The sequence below is a fragment of the Scophthalmus maximus genome, chromosome 5 (genome assembly GCF_022379125.1).
Source record: "Scophthalmus maximus strain ysfricsl-2021 chromosome 5, ASM2237912v1, whole genome shotgun sequence".
NCBI classification, from domain to species: domain Eukaryota; kingdom Metazoa; phylum Chordata; class Actinopteri; order Pleuronectiformes; family Scophthalmidae; genus Scophthalmus; species Scophthalmus maximus.
The window spans coordinates 11,349,163-11,367,500 of record NC_061519.1 but is presented as its reverse complement, the minus strand read 5'-3'; the positions used below and the strand labels follow the sequence as shown (position 1 = coordinate 11,367,500).

General features: G+C 47.5%; 2 protein-coding genes across 9 annotated transcripts in view; one reads left to right on the top strand and one right to left on the bottom strand.

Annotated features, from left to right (window-relative positions):
- Positions 1 to 11,988, top strand: part of LOC118310278 (serine/threonine-protein kinase tousled-like 1-B) — a 13,361-nt gene extending 1,373 nt beyond the window's left edge. The window contains exons 1-22 of one of the 6 annotated variants that reach the window (XM_035633062.2): positions 1 to 319; positions 1,276 to 1,397; positions 1,952 to 2,020; positions 2,173 to 2,211; positions 2,329 to 2,404; positions 2,494 to 2,537; positions 2,649 to 2,738; positions 2,862 to 2,942; positions 3,051 to 3,143; positions 3,276 to 3,386; positions 4,040 to 4,176; positions 4,335 to 4,526; positions 4,738 to 4,804; positions 5,443 to 5,540; positions 6,965 to 7,046; positions 7,140 to 7,231; positions 7,310 to 7,399; positions 7,649 to 7,818; positions 8,034 to 8,169; positions 8,895 to 9,006; positions 9,280 to 9,387; positions 10,135 to 11,988. The exon at positions 1 to 319 is cut by the window's left edge and continues 611 nt beyond it. In XM_035633062.2, coding sequence (XP_035488955.1) covers positions 1,281 to 1,397; positions 1,952 to 2,020; positions 2,173 to 2,211; positions 2,329 to 2,404; positions 2,494 to 2,537; positions 2,649 to 2,738; positions 2,862 to 2,942; positions 3,051 to 3,143; positions 3,276 to 3,386; positions 4,040 to 4,176; positions 4,335 to 4,526; positions 4,738 to 4,804; positions 5,443 to 5,540; positions 6,965 to 7,046; positions 7,140 to 7,231; positions 7,310 to 7,399; positions 7,649 to 7,818; positions 8,034 to 8,169; positions 8,895 to 9,006; positions 9,280 to 9,387; positions 10,135 to 10,284 — 2,154 coding nt within the window. In that variant the 5' untranslated portion in view covers positions 1 to 319; positions 1,276 to 1,280 and the 3' untranslated portion in view covers positions 10,285 to 11,988. Of the gene's footprint in view, positions 320 to 504; positions 1,156 to 1,275; positions 1,398 to 1,951; positions 2,021 to 2,172; positions 2,212 to 2,328; positions 2,405 to 2,493; positions 2,538 to 2,648; positions 2,739 to 2,861; positions 2,943 to 3,050; positions 3,144 to 3,275; positions 3,387 to 4,039; positions 4,177 to 4,334; positions 4,527 to 4,737; positions 4,805 to 5,442; positions 5,541 to 6,964; positions 7,047 to 7,139; positions 7,232 to 7,309; positions 7,400 to 7,648; positions 7,819 to 8,033; positions 8,170 to 8,894; positions 9,007 to 9,279; positions 9,388 to 10,134 lie in introns of those variants that run through there. The other 5 variants (XM_035633061.2, XM_035633057.2, XM_035633058.2 and 2 more) reach the window with 5 other exon arrangements.
- A 63-nt stretch (positions 11,989 to 12,051) lies between these two features.
- On the bottom strand, positions 12,052 to 18,214 carry LOC118310281 (Golgi reassembly-stacking protein 2). Of its 3 annotated transcripts, none has more exons than XM_035633065.2 (10): positions 18,025 to 18,214; positions 17,307 to 17,387; positions 16,996 to 17,199; positions 16,814 to 16,900; positions 16,567 to 16,715; positions 16,023 to 16,155; positions 15,317 to 15,440; positions 14,593 to 14,700; positions 13,956 to 14,084; positions 12,052 to 13,421 (listed from the first exon to the last, which is right to left on the bottom strand). In XM_035633065.2, the coding sequence occupies exons 1-10, from the start codon at positions 18,085 to 18,087 to the stop codon at positions 13,171 to 13,173; spliced, it is 1,329 nt and encodes a 442-aa protein (XP_035488958.1). In that variant the 5' UTR covers positions 18,088 to 18,214; the 3' UTR covers positions 12,052 to 13,170. The 3 variants fall into 3 exon arrangements, with proteins under 3 accessions (XP_035488958.1, XP_035488959.1, XP_035488960.1); XM_035633066.2 differs by having other exon boundaries at positions 16,567 to 16,712; XM_035633067.2 differs by having other exon boundaries at positions 16,567 to 16,697; positions 18,025 to 18,213.
- Positions 18,215 to 18,338: the final 124 nt, after the last annotated feature.

The window sequence follows — 18,338 nt, the reverse complement described above, 5'->3', positions numbered from 1 at the left end:
GAATTTCCAGCTTTGTGCTGCCCACTAATGTGAACTGGCAATCGAATGCTGTTTAAACAAAGCTCCAGCCGCTATATAGATTGAATGCATCCACATCCACACCAGCCTCTGCCTTGTCCTCAGATAACCTCACATGGGCCCCTGTAGTGGAGCTCTCTTGTCTCTCTGCACAAGGGGGGGGGGTTCATAATGTCCACGCTGCCTTTTAGGGCTCGCGCCTGTGCCAGAAGCTAAAGTATGTAGAAAGATGACAGCCCAGGAAATGTCCAATGAGGAAACAAACAAACAAACAAACAAACAAGCAGCAGCAGCAGGGAGTGTGTGTGTGTGTGTGTGTGTGTGTGTGTGTGTGTGTGTGTGTGTGTGTGTGTGTGTGTGTGTGTGTGTGTGTGTGTGTGTGTGTGTGTGTGTGTGTGTGTGTGTGTGTGTGTGTGTGAGAGAGAGTGAGAGTGTGTGTGTGTGAGAGTGTGTGAGAGTGTGTGAGAGTGTGAGAGTGTGTGAGTGTGTGAGTGAGTGAGTGAGTGTGTGAGTGTGTGAGTGTGTGAGAGTGTGTGAGTGAGTGAGTGAGAGAGAGTGAGTAAACCGGTTGTCATAGAACACAGCCCCGGTCAGGCAGCATCATGCATGTATTGTGTATCTGCAAAACCAAAGCCCTAAATGTCCCGTAAACCTAAAAGCCGTTTTTTTCATTGACATTGCAGCGTGTTCAAAAGATTTTGCTTGGAATAAAACTTCTAGTGTCTCCGAATGCTAATGCTCCACCTCTCTGCAGAGTCTTTTGAATGCATTGAGGTGGACTCGTGTGTCAGGGGCCGGTTCAGTGCCGTGGCAGTCTCACTAATGAGGGAAAAGAAGATTTCCTTTTTTTTTGCGATGGACTCGCTGCGCCTGGCCTCCACTCCTTCCTTCTCCCTCCTGGCTCCCCAGTGGCCGAATGACCTCACTGCTTAAGTTAGAAGTGCAGTGTCATCTCTAAGTATCAACTGCTGGTGGGATGGGATGAAAGTGCATCTTTTAAAGAAGCTACCTCCGCTGCACCTCCGGTTAAATCCATGTTCTATTTTTGTCCCTCTTGATCATTCCCAATTTTCTCTAAATCCTCCCCTGTAGATTCTGTCCTCCGCTCCTCAGAGAGGTCATTTTTTAAATTCTCTGGTAATGTTTTCTTTTGCTTTGATTCCTCGCCGTGCTGCTCACTACTGTGTTGGTAATGGTGAAAATGTAAGCGTCTTAACCTTACTCTGTTGTCCCCTCCTCCTCCTCCCCTCGTACCAGGCCCCATGGAGGAGCTGCACAGCCTGGACCCCAGGAGACAGGAGCTGCTGGAGGCCCGGTTCACCGGCGGCGTCAGCGGCAACACGGGAGGCAGCACCGGGAGCACCAGCGGAGGCACTAAGGTAACGGATGCACAGAGGGAGCCTCGGCCTTGTTTTTACAGATACGCCATGAACGAGGTTGATTCGAGGGAACGAAAGACAATGGCTTTAGATTCCATTCTCACCTTCTGATATAATGTACACAAGTTGAAGCCGTCTGGACTCGAGGCTTGTGTTCAAAAGTGATTAATTCCAGTGACTAGCTCCGAGCTCCGAGAAGATCAGAGAGTCGACTACGCCCGGGAAATTAAAATAACTAACCAGAATTCCGATGGTGCAAAAGCAGGTAAAAGTTCCCGTTTTCCTTTAAAGGATGCAGCGTTCATGGTAGTATTTGCGCGATGCAATGGGGCCAAGTGACACGCCCTAATAACTGAAGGATCGTGGATTCCTCCCAAACGCGGCCTGCCTCTAGGCTTTTGTTTCCGAGTTGTTTACACTCTGAGGTCACTGAACTTCAGACGCACCACACACACACACAGACACACACACACACACACACACACACACACCTGCGCCGACTGTTTTTCATACTCTGTATTCATTCCTTTTGTTTCGCTTCTCACCGTGTGTAGGGTCTGGCCAACGAGTCCTCCAACCACAGCTACGGCAGCCTGGGCTCGTCCAGCGACAAGGAGTCAGAGGTAAAACACGCCAGAATCAAAAGTGACACATTTCATTACACAGATAAACACAAACATGTATTCCCCCCTACTTTTTTTTTTCCATGCACGGCACCCACTCGTCTTTCTGCCTCTTCCACCACCTCCGCCTCTTCCTTTTCTTCTCTTCCTAGAGCTCTGATTTGAAACGAGGGAGCTCCCCCGCCTACTCAGTATGTACTTCTCCTTCCCGCTGCTCTTTCCTGCCGAACACCACCGCTGACTCGTACTTTGGTAAAAAACGCTGTTCTCTCCCCCCCCGCCCCCCTTGTTTCGTATCGATTTTACAGACCCCAGAGAAGAAGCACTCGGAGTCGTCCAGAGGGAGGAAGAGGAAAGCCGACACCTATTCAGAGAGTAGTCAAGGTGTGACCGACAGCCACTCAAAATTAGTGTCATATTTCGTGTCTGACTGCGAGTTTGCATTAAAAAGTTTGTTCATATTTCCAATGCAGGGAAGACGTCAACGCGCGGGCCCAAGATCAGCGACTACTTTGATGTGAGCACGACAACAGCAAGTGTTACGCTAATGTGTCACGATTCTTATCATCTTGAACTTTATTCTCAAGTCTTTTCCTTTCTATCTTTCTTTCTTTCTGTTTTTGCAAAGTTTCAGGCTGGAAATGGTTCCAGTCCTGTCAGAGGGCTCCCGTCAGCTCGCCGCTCGCCACAGAGCTCGCACTCCGCTCCGGGCTCTATCGTGAGTGTTTCACAAACAGACGGGACAAATTTATCAAGAATTATTTGCATGTGCAGGTGGATGTGGTGTTACTGCAAGGTTTAAAAACTAAACGAAACAACAACAACACCTCTTTGTCTGTAGATCCGGCAGAATAGCTCCTCTCCCACAAGTCTGTGTTTCGGGGAACACAATCCCAAAGCGTCCTCCAGCAAGTTGGTCCAGGTAACGCGGCGCACACAGAACACACACTCTCATTTGACACACTTTATTTAATTACAGTATTCCTTAAGTTTACAATCTGACCGCTGTCTCCATGCGTGGTAATCTTAGACGGAGCTAACGGGCCTAAAACTCGCTGCTCTGGAGAGCAACAAGAGTCTGGACCTGGAAAAGAAAGAGGGGCGAATAGACGACCTGCTCAGGGTGAGTTCAGTGTCTGTGTCCCGTGTGTTGGATGATAAGTAGTGGGGTGTCATAGTGGCATGATTTAGTTACATTATACTTCTTAGTACACAACCAGAGTTTAACACACTCCCTGCTCTCACGCTTTAACAGGCTAACTGTGACCTGCGGCGACAGATCGACGAGCAGCAGAAACTCCTGGAGAAGTACAAGGAGCGGCTCAACAAGTGCATCACCATGAGCAAGAAACTGCTGATAGAAAAGGTGTGTTTGTGTTTGAATACATACTCACGTGTGGATATTCACAGTACGTCCATCCTCACATCACAACGCCTGAAATTTAAAGCCTCCATTACTGATTTTTGTCGGCCCAAAGGAGAAACAAACTAAAAAGCAACGAAGCATGTATGAGTTTAACAGAGATGAAAGTTAAAAAACGTTCTTCCAGCTAATGTCTTAGCAACATGTATTAGATCTGAAGCTCCTCACCTCCCGAAATGGGTAATAAAGTTTCTAATATTCTCTGGTGGTAACCAATGATGGGAAAAACTCTTCTTTTGATTTGTAGACCTTTGAGTCTTTTGACTGAACGATACTGTGATACATTGCTTTGCAGGGCTTCAACTTGTCTGGAGCATTTGGCTCTGTAATTAAAACCTAAACATATTTCTTACACCATTAATCTGCACGTGGGATCATGTGGATCTACCGTGTCTTGGACTGTGCCTCATGTTTGCTTTGATTTGCACTAAAGTTTATGCCACAAATGTAATGTAAATATAGCGCAGAGGCGAGTCTCTTCCTTTTAGCTGCTGCTGTTGAGACGCCTTCAGCTTCACTGTCCCATCATTTCTGATCGTGTGTGTGCGTGTGTTTGTATGTGTGTGTCGACCAACCTGCCTGCTCCTGTGCTACAGAGCACCCAGGAGAAGCAGTCGTGTCGCGAGAAGAGCATGCAGGACCGCCTGCGTCTGGGCCACTTCACCACCGTCCGACACGGAGCGTCCTACACGGAGCAGTGGACCGACGGATATGCATTCCAGAACCTAATCAAGTGAGGAACCGCAAACGCGTGCATCGTTTTTTTTAGAAAATCCTCAGTGTTACCTTTGCAGTGGGCAGTGCAGTAGAAATGGATGTGAAGGGTCTTTAATAAAAAGTGAAAAGCTGTTAATTTTTTCCCCCTCCCCTTCTGTGTCCGACTGTACACAGGCAGCAGGAGGGCATCAACCAGCAGAGGGAGGACATAGAGCGACAGAGGAAGCTGCTGGCCAAGAGGAAGCCCCCGAACCCGGCGTCCCCCTCCCTCTCGGTGGCCTCCACCTCTGAGCCCAAGCAGCGCAAAACCAAGGTGGTCAATGGCAACGACTCGGACCCCTTCCTCAAGCCCTCCTTACCCCAGCTGTGAGTTTATCCCATTGAATCACATCATATTTCTATTCAATTTACTGAGAACTGAGCGAGACGCTCTCACTCTGTCGTCATCTGGGGGATTAGAAACCTCAAAGCTCGGTGGAACAGATTAGAATGTATTGACATCTCAATCAGAATTAATGTTTCCAATAAAGAGCGTCTGCTCGTATATTTTTTGACTCTGTCTATATTTTTTTGGCAGACTGACCCTCGCCGAGTACCACGAGCAGGAAGAGATCTTCAAGCTCCGCCTTGGACACCTGAAGAAGGTCAGTAGGAAAATTAAGACCAGTCACGCATCATTTCCAAAAGACATTTCATTCAGTGAAATCATGAAAAAGAAAAGTGTTGATACCTGGAAAAGGTAAACTTAGTGTTGTCAGTGTGAATTAAAAAAACCCCACTTACCTCCACATTAATACGTCTTTGTTACGGATGACGAGGTGGAACTGTTACTGACCGGAATTGTTGGCGAGACTTGTAATCTGTTATCCACTGGTAGTCGTGACTGATCAGATCCAATCAGCGGGCGAGCAAGTGTGCATCTTCACCGTAGCTTCCAAAAGTCTCAGTTTCCGTCTAGACTAAAGAGCAAACACTCAAGTTTTTCAAACTGAAACGGGGGCCAGCTACGTTCTCAAAAGTGTCAGGGGCTTGAAAACCCCGGAGCAGTGTTGGACACCAGGCGTGAATGTAGACAAAGTGACGCGTTCTGGTTGTTTGAAGTGCCCAGAGTGAAGTTAAAAGACGCAGAGGTTCCCCCCCACACTCTTCATTGAACAGCCACCAGAGTCTAAATTTTTCAGCAGAAAGTTAAATTGCACAAATGAGATTCTCTACGAGCATATTTTAACGCTGCGAGAATTAAAAAAATGCAAATGTGCACCTGGCGATTTTGTGTGCACAGGAGGAGGCCGAGATCCAAGCGGAGCTGGAGCGGTTGGAGCGGGTGAGGAACCTCCACATCAGAGAGCTGAAGAGGATCAACAACGAGGACAGCTCTGCGTAAGGAATGAATTTAAATATGTACTTGAATGTCTGATGTCATTTAAAGTGAAGTCAGGTCGACTTTATTGTCAATACAGAGGAATTGAAAAACCCACAATGCTGGTTGCTTTGCCGGTGAGGCGGGTTTCATAGGTTTCCAGGAGTGAGGGGAGTGGGACACCAATGATCCGTCCAGCTGCCTTTACTATGCGCTGCAGGGTCTTGCGGTTGGAGGAGTTGCAGCTCCCGTACCTCACAGTGATGCAGCTGGTCAGGATGCTCTCGATGGTGCCCCGGTAAAAGATGCACATGATGGGTTGGGGGGCTCTTGCTCTCTTCAGTTTGCGGAGGAAGTAGAGGCGCCGGTGGGACTTTTTGGCCAGTGATGCAGTGTTCATTGTCCAGGAGAGGACCTCACTGATGTGTACTCCCAGGAATTCGGTGCTGCTCACTCTCTCCACAGCAGCACCATTGATGGTCAGTGGGGGTTTAGGGGAGTGGCCTCTCCGGAAGTCAATAACAACCTCTTTGGTCTTGTCGATGTTCAAGAAGAGGTTGTTATCCCTACACCACGTGGCCCGTTGGCTGACCTCCTTCAACCACGGTTGTGTTGTCCGCAAACTTCACTATAGTCATGGGTCAGCAGCGTGAAGAGCAGGGGGCTGAGCACACAGCCTTGGGGGGCCCCCGTGCGCAGAATGGTGGTTATTGATGTGTTGCTGCCGACCCGTACTGCCTGTGGCCTCTCACTGAGGAAGTCCAGCAGCCAGTTACACAGAAGTGCTGAGCCCCAGCTGGTCCAGTTTGCAGATCAGCTGCTGAGGGATGATGGTGTTGAATGCTGAACTAAAGTCTATGAACAGCATTCTGACGTAGGAGTTCTTGGTATCCAGGTGGGTGAGGGCTGGATGAAGAGCAAAACAGATTGCATCCTCGGTGGATCTGTTACCTTGGTATGCCAGCTGGTAAGGGTCCAGGGTGGGGGGTAGTTTGGATTTTATTTGAGCCATGACAAGCCTTTCAAAGCACTTCATGATGATGGGGGTCAGTGCCACGGGGCGATAATCATTGAAAGTGGATGGAGAGGGCTTCTTTGGAACAGGTATGATGGCGGTGGCTTTGAAGCATGACGGAACAACAGCCTGACTCAGAAAAGTGTTGAAGATGTCCGTGAAGAGATCTTTGAGCTCCTCTGCACAGTCCTTCGGTACACGACCAGGAATGTTGTCCGAACCTGCAGCCTTGCGGGTGTTGATCTTGGAGAAACAATAAAATTGTTGATATTGTAATCCAGAAGATCGATACAATTATCTCTCTTTGCAAATCAGTTGTTTTACGAACGGCATTACATTTGCCAGTTCCCAGATCAGAGTGGTGAGCATTTCCTCCTCACGTTAACTGCTGATACTAAATATCAAACATTAATGTTCTCCATCGCGCAGGTTTAAAGACCATCCCACTCTGAATGAGAGGTACCTGCTGCTGCACTTGCTGGGCAGGGGCGGCTTCAGTGAAGTCTACAAGGTAACGTCCACTGATTCCCCCCCCCCCCCCGTCCTCGTTTCCTCTCCCCGTGTAAAGTATGTTCCGACAGATGTGTTTTCTTGTCGCCCTCAGGCGTTCGACCTGTTCGAGCAGCGCTACGCAGCTGTGAAAATCCACCAGCTCAACAAGAACTGGAGGGAGGAGAAAAAGGAGAACTATCACAAGTAGGTCTCGTTCCACGCGGTCAGACTCCAGACGTTACGGAGACGAAAATGTTTTTGACATTTTGTTTTCCCTTCCAGGCACGCGTGCCGGGAGTACCGGATACACAAGCAGCTGGACCATCCCAGAATTGTGAAACTGTACGACTACTTCTCTCTGGACACCGACACGTGAGTCACCTCTGACCTCTGCCAGCTCGCAGCCCTGCTGCGTGGATGTATCCTAAGGGTTGTTTATCCCTCAGTTTTCTCTTCGCTGTGGCTTTGAACAGTTATTTGTAAAGATTTCAAATATGAGCGTTTAGGAAGCTCGTGACGTGTTGTTGCACAGAAACTGGAAGATACCGTAGACTTGTCCTTGTTGATGTGGATCTTTTTCTCTCCCCTACATGTGGCCGTATACCCCGTGCGTCCTCCCAGGTTCTGCACGGTGCTGGAGTTCTGCGAAGGAAATGACCTGGACTTCTACCTGAAACAGAACAAGCTGATGTCGGAGAAGGAGGCCCGCTCCATCGTTATGCAGATCGTCAGCGCCCTGCGCTACCTCAATGAGATCAAGCCCCCCATCATCCACTACGACCTCAAACCCGGTGGGTCACGTCACGTTTCTGGGGGGGGGGCAACTTTAAGATGAATTGTACATTCAAGAGGACAGACACAGATCTACCTTTTTTGTTTGCAATGTTTTTGCATTTTCTTTTGAAGTGGATGCTTGGCGATTTTACAGTCAGCTGTTAAAAAAACTTTTTGTGCTGTGCTTTGCTTGTTAACCTTGAGTGTGTGTGTGTGTGTGTGTGGTGCACAGGTAACATCTTATTGGTGGATGGTACAGCGTGTGGAGAAATAAAAATCACAGACTTTGGCCTGTCAAAGATCATGGACGATGATAACTATGGTGTGGATGGGATGGACCTCACGTCACAGGGGGCCGGCACCTACTGGTGGGTTTTGGGCTTGTTTCCCCCCAAAAAATGTAGTCGCTTGTTTGAAGATCTGGCTAGCCAGATTTTTTATTACATAATGGCTGCTTTTTTCTCTTATAGCTTTCTCTTAAATAATATCAGTACTATAATTTAAGTCGTCCCGTCACAAATCCCCAGGTCGACCTGTCCCCAACCCAAACGTCCTGTCAAATTCACACAGTTGTCAAACTTGTAATGTGAAGATGAAAACCATATTTTCATCATGTTGTTGCTGCTGTACATTTCCCAAGACGCAATTTATAAAAAATATAGGTTAATATATGTATTATTGTTTTTATTTGGTTTCTATTTTATAATATATTCTAATAATTTAAATTATCTGGATGTTCTGTGTTTGTAGCTTAAAGGGACTACAACTTAAATATCTTCATGCAACAATAAAAAAAAATTCTAGCAAATTTGCAACTTTAATCTCGTAATTTTGTCGTAATTGAACTTTTGCTGGTTAAAAAAGAAAAAAACAAGCATAACATACTTGTATATCAATCTTTACATATTCCACGCCCATCTAATGTATATTTATTATAAATATGTGGCTGTGTTATATGCTCCTGTCCTTTTCTGCTTTTCCTCTATCATTCGGCCACATTGATATTGGACTTGTTTTGCCTTGAAGTCCTTTTTTTATTTTATTTTTTTTTACATGGATTGACATGGTGAGTGTTCTGTGCACGCGTCTCCAGGTATCTCCCTCCCGAGTGTTTTGTGGTGGGGAAGGAGCCGCCCAAGATTTCCAACAAAGTGGACGTCTGGTCCGTGGGAGTGATTTTCTTCCAGTGCCTCTATGGACGCAAGGTACGACACAACAACACTACACATCACACAAGCATTTGTGCCTGAGCAGAGAGTAAAGAGTAACACGGATGCAGGTGGGTTAACAGCATGTTGGTCACCTACATTAATCCTTCGAAGCATTTGCTTTGAATTGTAGAAGAAAAGATTTGTTGACACAAGCCGTGTGCCTCACAGACGTTAGTCTTCAGCTCGGTCTCCATGAAGCAGCCGTGGGGGCTCGATGGTTGAAGAGATTTAGATTGTGGTTATTTGAGCGTTTTGTCTTTTCTGCAGCCGTTTGGTCACAACCAGTCACAACAAGACATTCTCCAGGAAAACACCATCCTCAAAGCCACAGAGGTGCAGTTTCCTGCCAAACCCCAGGCCAGCACAGAGGCCAAGGTAACGCACACACACATACACGTATGCACACGTTCAAGATTGTTTTACCTTACCACAAAAGCACAAGTCACAACCACTGTGCCAAAATTGAAAATGACTAAGAAGATTTAAAAAAAAAAGGTTGGCATTAAAATGTCTTGAACGCGTCTCCTGTGAACACTTGTGATCAGAGCTCAATTTCCCGCTCTAAATGTAAATGAACAAGAAAGTTTTTTATGTTTGCAAAGACCAAATGATGTTGTTTTGTTTTAGGAGGAGCCGAGTGAATCAATGCGTTTTACTTTAGAATAAGATTTTACCCAATTTTTAAATTATTTTGTGGCAGTGGCCACAAACGCTTCAGTGTGTGGGCACTGAGAAGTGTAAAATAACTTTTGGTTCATTACGTCAGGGGACGTCAGCTGAGTAGGCGGAGCGTCAATGTGGTTCGAAGTGACCATACGACCTCCAAATGCGTTTTAATTCCTTATGTAATTCATACACACGTGCAAACTGTAAATGACAACCAGAGTTGTGACACAACCTCCTGAATCATGCAGCCTTTGTCTCCAGATGGACAAAACCAAATAGTAGACTCTCCAGTGTTGTATCTGTAAATACAATAAGAGTCTACACACACACACACACACACACACACACACACACACACACACACTCTCACACTCTCACACTCTCACACTCTCACACACACACTCTCATGTACAGACTCCCATCTCATTTCCTGAACTGTCCTCCTATGCTCCGCAGGCGTTCATCCGGCGCTGCCTGGCGTACCGCAAGGAGGACCGGTTTGACGTCCACCAGCTGTGCTCGGACTCCTACCTCCTGCCTCACATGAGACGCTCCAACTCGTCCGGCTCCCTGCAGCCCTCGTCCTCGTCGCTCCCCACCTACTGACTGAAAGGGCTCACTCACGTAACTGACAGGACCGCCGGGCCAATCCCCCCGAGGGCGGGATTGTTGAAACTGAAGGATAATGGACATGGATCGTAATTTTTTATAACTATTATGTTTTTAGTTTTTTTCTTCTGTCCCTGAAATGGATAAAATGGAGAGATGGACGTGACGGAAGAGGACGAAACCCCCCCCCCACACACACACACACATGTTGTACAGCGTTGAATCCTTGAACTCAACTGCGTGAGACGAGGAAAAGGAAGAAAAAAAAATGAGACTGATGAATGGAAGGGGAATGGCGAGAGACGATGGGCTGTGATGAGAGAGACACGGTGGGATGGCGCAGCATTTGTTTGCAGCAGAAGAAGAAGAACCTCGTGGATCTGTTCATGGACTTATTAATTCATTAACCCTCGTAGGAGACATTTCCTACACGTCCCCACCTCTACACACAGAATATATCCTACAACATGTCTGAGGATTGTGTCGACGTTAAGGCGCTGTTACAGGCCCGGAGGTCAGCCGACGCGGTGCAGAGGAGGCATGTCCGTCAGATGTGGACCACCTGTTCAGCTCTGCAGTCCTTTGCCCCTCGCAGCCCCCTAAAGCACACAAACAGGGCTCGACTTAAAAGATGTTGTGACCTTCGATGGGACTTGACAAAACCGAAAGGAGAAATATAAAAGTTCCAGATTAAAAAATATCTGGGGGTCGATTTGCACTTACGATAGAGAAAGGTGGTCGTCGTCTGGTCGCTTAGATTTTGGCAATGAAGCACCACAACGTGAGCTCCTCCCGGACTCGTCAAATCCTCTATTCACATTCGTTTTTTTGTTCTTGTGTCGCAAAGCAGTTTAGTTTTCAGGTCCACTGAGAGTGGACGTGTGAATGCGTCCGTTTCTGTTCAGGTAAGAGTCAAAAAGTTTCAAAGGAGCGGAGTCTGACAGTCCCACGTTGTCCCAAATCACTAACTCCGCCTGAGAAGACCTGGGCCGGATCCGCCGTTTACTGTATTGCTAAAGACTCGGGGCCACAGAATTCAGTCTACATTTCGTGTGCAGGAGACTCACTCGTGTGTGTGTGTGTGTGTGTGTGTGTGTGTGTGTGTGTGTGTGTGTGTGTGTGTGTGTGTGTGTGTGTGTGTGTGTGTGTGTGTGTGTGTGTGTGTGTGTGTGTGTGTGTGTGTGTGTGTGTGTGTGTGTGTGTGTGTGTGTGTGTGTGTGTGTGTGTGTGTGTGTGTGTGTGTGTGTGTGTGCGTGCGTGCGTGTGCGCGCACGCTGTTCTCAGTTTGCTGCTATAAATGTTGCTTATAGTTTGTGACGTGTGAACGGTTCCTGGCCTCGCATATGTGCACACTTGAACTGCGCTCAGAGGGAGATCCTCTGAAATGGACCGCGAGGCGACGCTGTCCGAGGTGACGCGACACATTCTGCTGCCAACGACATCAAATGTCCGAGTGGGTTCGGTTGTTTCGTCTTCTTTTTTGTTTATTTCCATGTAAAAGTCCAAAAAGACTTTTTATCTGGAGCTCAAGTCCCAGTACGCTGTGTGGTGAGAACTGGTCAGACCCTGCTCGTGCCAGTGGAGGTGGGCCCCACGCCCCCGGTCGGACCCCGTGTTGCAGCATGATTAACTGCGGCTAGAAATCAAGTGGATATATCCAAATGTTGTCTCTTTTCCTGTAAATAAAAACACATACCTGTACGTTGTTGTTGTGATGTTCAGAATCATGAACTGTAGACTATATAAAGAAACAGAAGCGTCATGTAAAATTAATTTGGCTTTATTGCTTGCACTGTAGATCTTTTCAGAGCCTGTTACAGCAGCATCCTGTGGCCGTACAGCAGCACTGCAACCTCGCTTCCCAAATTCGCTTTGGCCATGCCAGGAGGAGACGTGTCTTTTTTAACAACTACACGTTTACGCTTATAAGAATCACCGAGCACAGGCTGTGACTGCCAACGTCCGTCCCTCCTGACATGGACTGTAACGGTGGAGTTCTGGGTTCATTCATGGAGACATTCAAAAGACATGGACTAATAATTTCAAAACACAAAGGTGGTGCAAAATAATGCGGATTCATTCATTGGGTGGAAACAGTCGTACAGAGATTTCAACAAAAAATTAATACATGTCAATCAAATGCATCTATCGGTCAGGGGGGAACTATGGACTACTAATAAAAGGTTGCGTGTTGGGGCTGGACGATTAGACCCTACATATTTTACCGGAGGTAAGTTCTTGTTTACCCATTTTTTTTGATACAGCAGTGCATGATATTTCTCCTGCGTTGGCCATCTTCTGATAAACTTTTTGTTCCAGTACGACCAGTTTACTGGCTTCTGAACTGGACTTCCATCAGTAGTTGTAGCTACCCTCAGATGTGATGTACGTAGTGATACAGAAATATTCTAATCATTGCCCAGCACCATTAAGATAGTTTATATGTCATAACTATATATATAGAACTATGAAACAGAGGATTGCCAGATCAGAAAGGGGGGAATCCTACAATAGTTTTATTTTGCCTTAATGTAACTGCAGAAGTGCAAACTACAAACCAAAGAGTTGACCTCGTCCTCCTCGTACAGCAGCTTAGGCCCCGTGACAATCTAGTAACGACGACGTGTTGGTGAGACCGGTCTACCTCTGTCCCCCATTCGTCATATCCATCCATCATTCATCTCTCCACACAAGCTTCCTCACCCATGACCGGAGCATTCTGACCTCCATGTGTGATCTGCCGTCTGTGTCTGCCTGTGCCTCTTGGCCAAATAAATAGAAAAACACAAAAGGACAGATGGGGGGGAGGGGACAAAAGAGAAACCAGGTGTGTGTGCGTGTGTTTTGGTTTGATGGTTTGACGGATGATCTTCTTTTCCCAGGTTATGACGACGTCGGCGTTGTTTCCGTGGGGGCTTGTGATTCCGAGGTGTTCCTGGAGACTACTTCGGCGGATGCCACGGAGTCGGCGACAGGCGCTGCCGTGACTGTGACGGCAGCAGCGGAGGTGGGTAAGAAGGGGAGCACTCCCTGAGGCAGGAGAGGAGGCACCTGGGAGGGCAGCACGGTGGGTAGATGGGGGAACGGGGGCAGACCTGGCAGGTTGAGGGGTGGGAGAGGGGCCAGAGGAGGGACTGAGGGAGACACAATGAAAGGATGAGTTTAAATACTAACTGCCACAACTATATATAGTTTGATTTCAGACTAAGTGTAAATTGCCATCTGAACTTATACAATATATTAAAACCATGTAAAAAAAGCACTTCCAGCGTTCAATGCATTATGGGATAGCAGTTTACCCAAATGCCTGCCACTCACCTTTTTGTCTTTTGACTAGGGTTGCCGTGGTAATTGAGTGTTACGGGTGTGGCACAGTGATCAGGCACATACCTATTACATAACTTGGCCACTGGCCACCACCGCCTGCTTACATTTTCGTATAGACATAAAACTTATTTGGTTAGTTTTTGTGTATCGGGGGTAGCTCCCACGTTCATGGAATAAATAATCTCTCATTTGTAAAATACTTGTTTTTAAGAGTCTGACGCTGCAGATACCACCAGTGTTGTCTGCCAATGACCAGCCGTCACGTGGGGAGCCATTTGTACAGGGTGGACATGTGTAGTAAAATATATGCGACTGCAGCAAAAGTGCGACCGTTTATTTACCTGTAATTCCTTGTAAAGTGCTGGTGCCTGCTAGTGACATGGCACTGAGGTCTGGGAGCGGCAGGTTGAGGTTGGGCAGGTTGGGAAGGTTGGGGAGCGGAGGTAAGCCACCTGGGAGGGGCATCAGACCTACATACACACACACACAATAAATTATTGCAGGCAATTATTTAAACTGCCGGTGCCACTTTTCACAAGTTTAGTTAATCTTGATAGAGAATTACAGTTTACCCATGAAATTAAAAGCCCTGTGTGTGAGCCTGGAAGCTACAATAGAGAATATTCACTGAATAGACAATTAAAAACAAAACAGAACAACGATATGAGAGAGGTTGGTGTTGGTTGATAGGAACCAGCTGTATGTGCTCAGCTTGGAAATCTAAGCCAAATATTGTTCACCAAACGCAGCTCGTCCTTGATTATGGCGAAGACAGTTTAGGGAAAGTTTTCCCTTTTTTTTCTGGAAGGACGTGAACACACTTGTTTGTGTGTGTGTGTGTGTGTGTGTGTGTGTGTGTGTGTGTGTGTGTGTGTGTGTGTGTGTGTGTGTGTGTGTGTGTGTGTGGACATTTGATCTTTTGCAAATGTCACACCATGGGTCTGACTGCAGACTGACGGTGTTTGAGGAATCACCCACCTGGTAGCGTAGTGGCAGGGTTGAAGCTGGCGCTGGCAGGATTCAGTGGAGTGAGGGGGCTGAGGGATGGGCTGCTGGAGGAGGGGAGCAGAGGGACTGTGGGCAAACCTGAAGGAACAATGGAAGAACACAATAATACATGAGTAATAAGTGGAGGAAATGTCCCCTCCACTCACAAAAAAAGTGTTTGTCTTCTGTTTCTGTCCTCTAAAATGTCTGACATAGGGACTATATAGGGACTTGTAGACGTGGTTTCACATTCCTCTCCTGGAGGAGGAGATTTCTGTGTCACTTCTCTGAAATTTGAAATTCAAACGAATCCTGGGCAAAGCTAGATTTGGTACGTCACAAATACAGGCAAAGAAACCGGCACAGACAGTCAGCAGACAGTTAGCGTTAGCAGTTCGGGAAAGTTTTACGGCTGAATCTCGCCGATGTTGCCGCTAGCCATCCTGTTGAGCACATTCTTCCACCGGCATGTGTTATTTGCATATCATGAATATTCATACGCTCAGAATTCCTCAATGAGGGAGAGAGAGTGGATGTTCTCAAGCCCCATTTCAGAGGGTTTTTAAAAACTTATTTTGGGGGTAAACAATGTTAAACTAAATATTAGGCATAGCAGATTATTTTTATATACTTCTAAACATGACTGGAGGGGGTCTTCCATGTTTATTAAAAGTGTGAGCAAACTAAATTAGTATAATGAGCATGATGGAAATACCTGTCTGAAGCTCCCTGGGCATGGTGGGAGGGGCTGTGCTGATTGACAGGCTGGACAGTGACTCTCCTAAGTTCGTGGGGACTGCATGAGCAGAGGGAGGAGGGGTTACCGCTGAGAGCTGGACCTTAGGGAGTTAAACAGAGAGGGGAGGAACAGAAGAAGATGCTGCCGTCACACAGATAAGGTCACATTCATCCAAACGTGCAACCTGCTCTAATGAGCAGCGTTGGTCTCCGTCCCCCCCCCCCGCTTCGATGAACACATAATGAGCAAACCCACTTTCTTTTAGTGTGCGGACACGGGACGCGAAACTTAAATCTTTTCAAATTCATCACACACTCTGCATACGGATGGGTAAAGTTTGAGCTGACGTGATGAAAGCACAGACGACCATACTTTTCATGGATACATGGTTAACAGAGGCAGCCACAGTAGTTAGTTAGATTTTTGGGAGTACTGATACAAACCGGTGATTTCAACTTTTAAGGCATTGCACTTATTTTTAAAGAGATGTTCAAACAATTCAACATGTTCCCAACTCGAACTGAGGACAGGCGCGATACTGTGATGAAGTTTAACCTGGAATATGTGTGTGTGTGTGTGTGTGTGTGTGTGTGTGTGTGTGTGTGTGTGTGTGTGTGTGTGTGTGTGTGTGTGTGTGTGTGTGTGTGTGTGTGTGTGTGTGTGTGTGTGTGTGTGGCCTTACCTCAGTGAATCCATCCTTCAGCGGACTGAGGGGCTCACTCGGATTATTTCCAGGGAAGCTGATCTTCTTCCCCTCCTCGAAAGGCCGGGTGGGAATCCTGTGGAGGTATCCATAGCCAATCCCACATCCGAGGCTGGACAACACAGAAAACATCATTAAGAGAATGAAACTGGAAAAACTTAATATTCATACAAAGACATTTGAGATTAGACCAGTTACGGACATTTGATTGGCATCTCCAATTTTATTATCAAGCGATTAATATTTCTGTTGAGGTGCCCATGCAGAGACCAAAAAAAGTGTGAGTGAAATAGACAGAGCTTGCCTGGTTGTTGTAAATTAACTTATATTAATAAGAATATTGTGTTGATCATCACATTAACTTAAAACAACATCGTCGAGATCGAAATGTCTACGTCTATATTTCTACAAACTGATTCAATCAAAACATATTTATTTTTAAAGTACACCAATGCACAATTCACTTTTAAACCTGTAAGTCTAACAGTAAGGAGGCAAGTGTGTGTGTGTGTGTGTGCATTACCTGCCCTCTCCTCCCCAGGCACCGTTGGGCGTGATGACCACCTCTCTGCAGTTGTCAGTGTCCGTGTTGTACACGTAGAGCTTCAGGCCTTTCCCCTCGTGGCTCTCTATCAGAGAGAACAGGTCCTCCGACTGCAGGATCAGGTCCAACAGCGGCGGACAAAAGGAGGAGACACGGTCATTATCGTCGACAGGTGGAGAGTGTGAAGCAGCGACAGCAGCAAGGACGTGAAGTGCTCATAGACTACCTCATTCATGACTGTGTCGGCCCCAATGATGTAGTCGGTGTGCGGCCGTAAGCCGGCCAGGGCTGCCGGAGAGTTTGGCTCCACTTCCTGTTAGAGAACGAGTGAGTATAAGTACACAAAAAAATACTGCTTTGTCACCTGAAACAGTACAATCTGGATGAGACTTCAGGGCTGCCTCCTACCAGCACGTGCCAAACATTCTCATTGGCCCCTTCGAAGCTGCAGAAGCGAATGGAGACGCCGAGCAAGCCCTGGCCCCCCCACAGGTTACTGGGCGTGACGGTGGACTCCCGCAGCTCCAGGGTCTTGGAGGAGTACACCAGCATCTTCACTGGTTTCTCCACGCTGGCCTTCAACAGGTCCTTCAACGTGTCGTTGTCCTTGTTCTGCACCACGCGGGGAGAAGAAGAGAAGAAAGAAACCATGATGTGATAACACCGTCCATCATGGCCGCCACGTGAGTCCCCGATTGAGATACAGCCGAGTTCCTTACCAGTCGGGTGTTATTGATGGAGACGATGAAGTCAAAGAAAGGCTCCAGTCCTGCACGGTGTCCCGGCGAATTCTCCTGAACCTGCACAGAAAGGAGACACAACATGAGCTGCTGCTGGACTGAGACACTGGCCTTTTGCCTTTTCTTGTACAATTACAAGTATCTGACACCCTGTGTGTATACTGCATACACGGGTTGGACCTGAGCTGTGTCCAAGACAGTTTTCCCTTTTTATTTGATCCTAACCCCACCCAGTTATCCTCTCTGGCGGGACTGACCATGACCGAACCTGAGCCCTAACCCCAGTTTGTTACCACGGCCCCGGTATTACCAATTTAGCAAAAACAAAGACAAAAGAAGAACTCTGCATGAGGGCCCGTCCGATGACGGATGCATCCACAGAACCAGCTTGGCAACTGTCATTCACTTGCAGCTACTTAGCTCCGGCTAGCTTTAGCACTGGTGCTTAGCTACTAGTAAACACAATGCAATTGGTCCCGCAGCGGACGTGAACATGTAACGTGACAAGAAAACCGTTGAGCGATACAGACTCGGCTCTAAAGCGCACAGCTTCTGGCATTAGTGTTGGCGTTAACCCGACCGAGGCCCCGGTTCACATCCCCGGCCTCTCCTCAGCGAACAGTGCGGCGAGTCCTCCGCCTCTGCTCGGGCGCTAAGCTAGCAGCTAACAGCGGGGGCGTAGGGTCTCAAAGCTCACCCGGAGGACGTGGTATCCCTCGGAGCCTCCTCCCGGTATCTCCACGCTCTGCGCTCCCCCCATGCCTGCGCTCCGTTAAGGCTTCGCGGGTGTCCTGTGGCAGCTAGTAGCCCAGGCAGACGTGATGAGACGAGATACCTGGACACTTCCTCACACCGGGTACACGTCGCCGAGTGACTAGCTCGGCGCTGCGCATGCGCCGTTACGTGGCAGGAAATGAAAAAAGGGCCTCTGCGAAATTGTGCACATTTCATTGCGGTTTCTTTGTTGCTCAGAGGAAATCTGTTTCATGTCGAGTTGCCACGAAGCGTTAA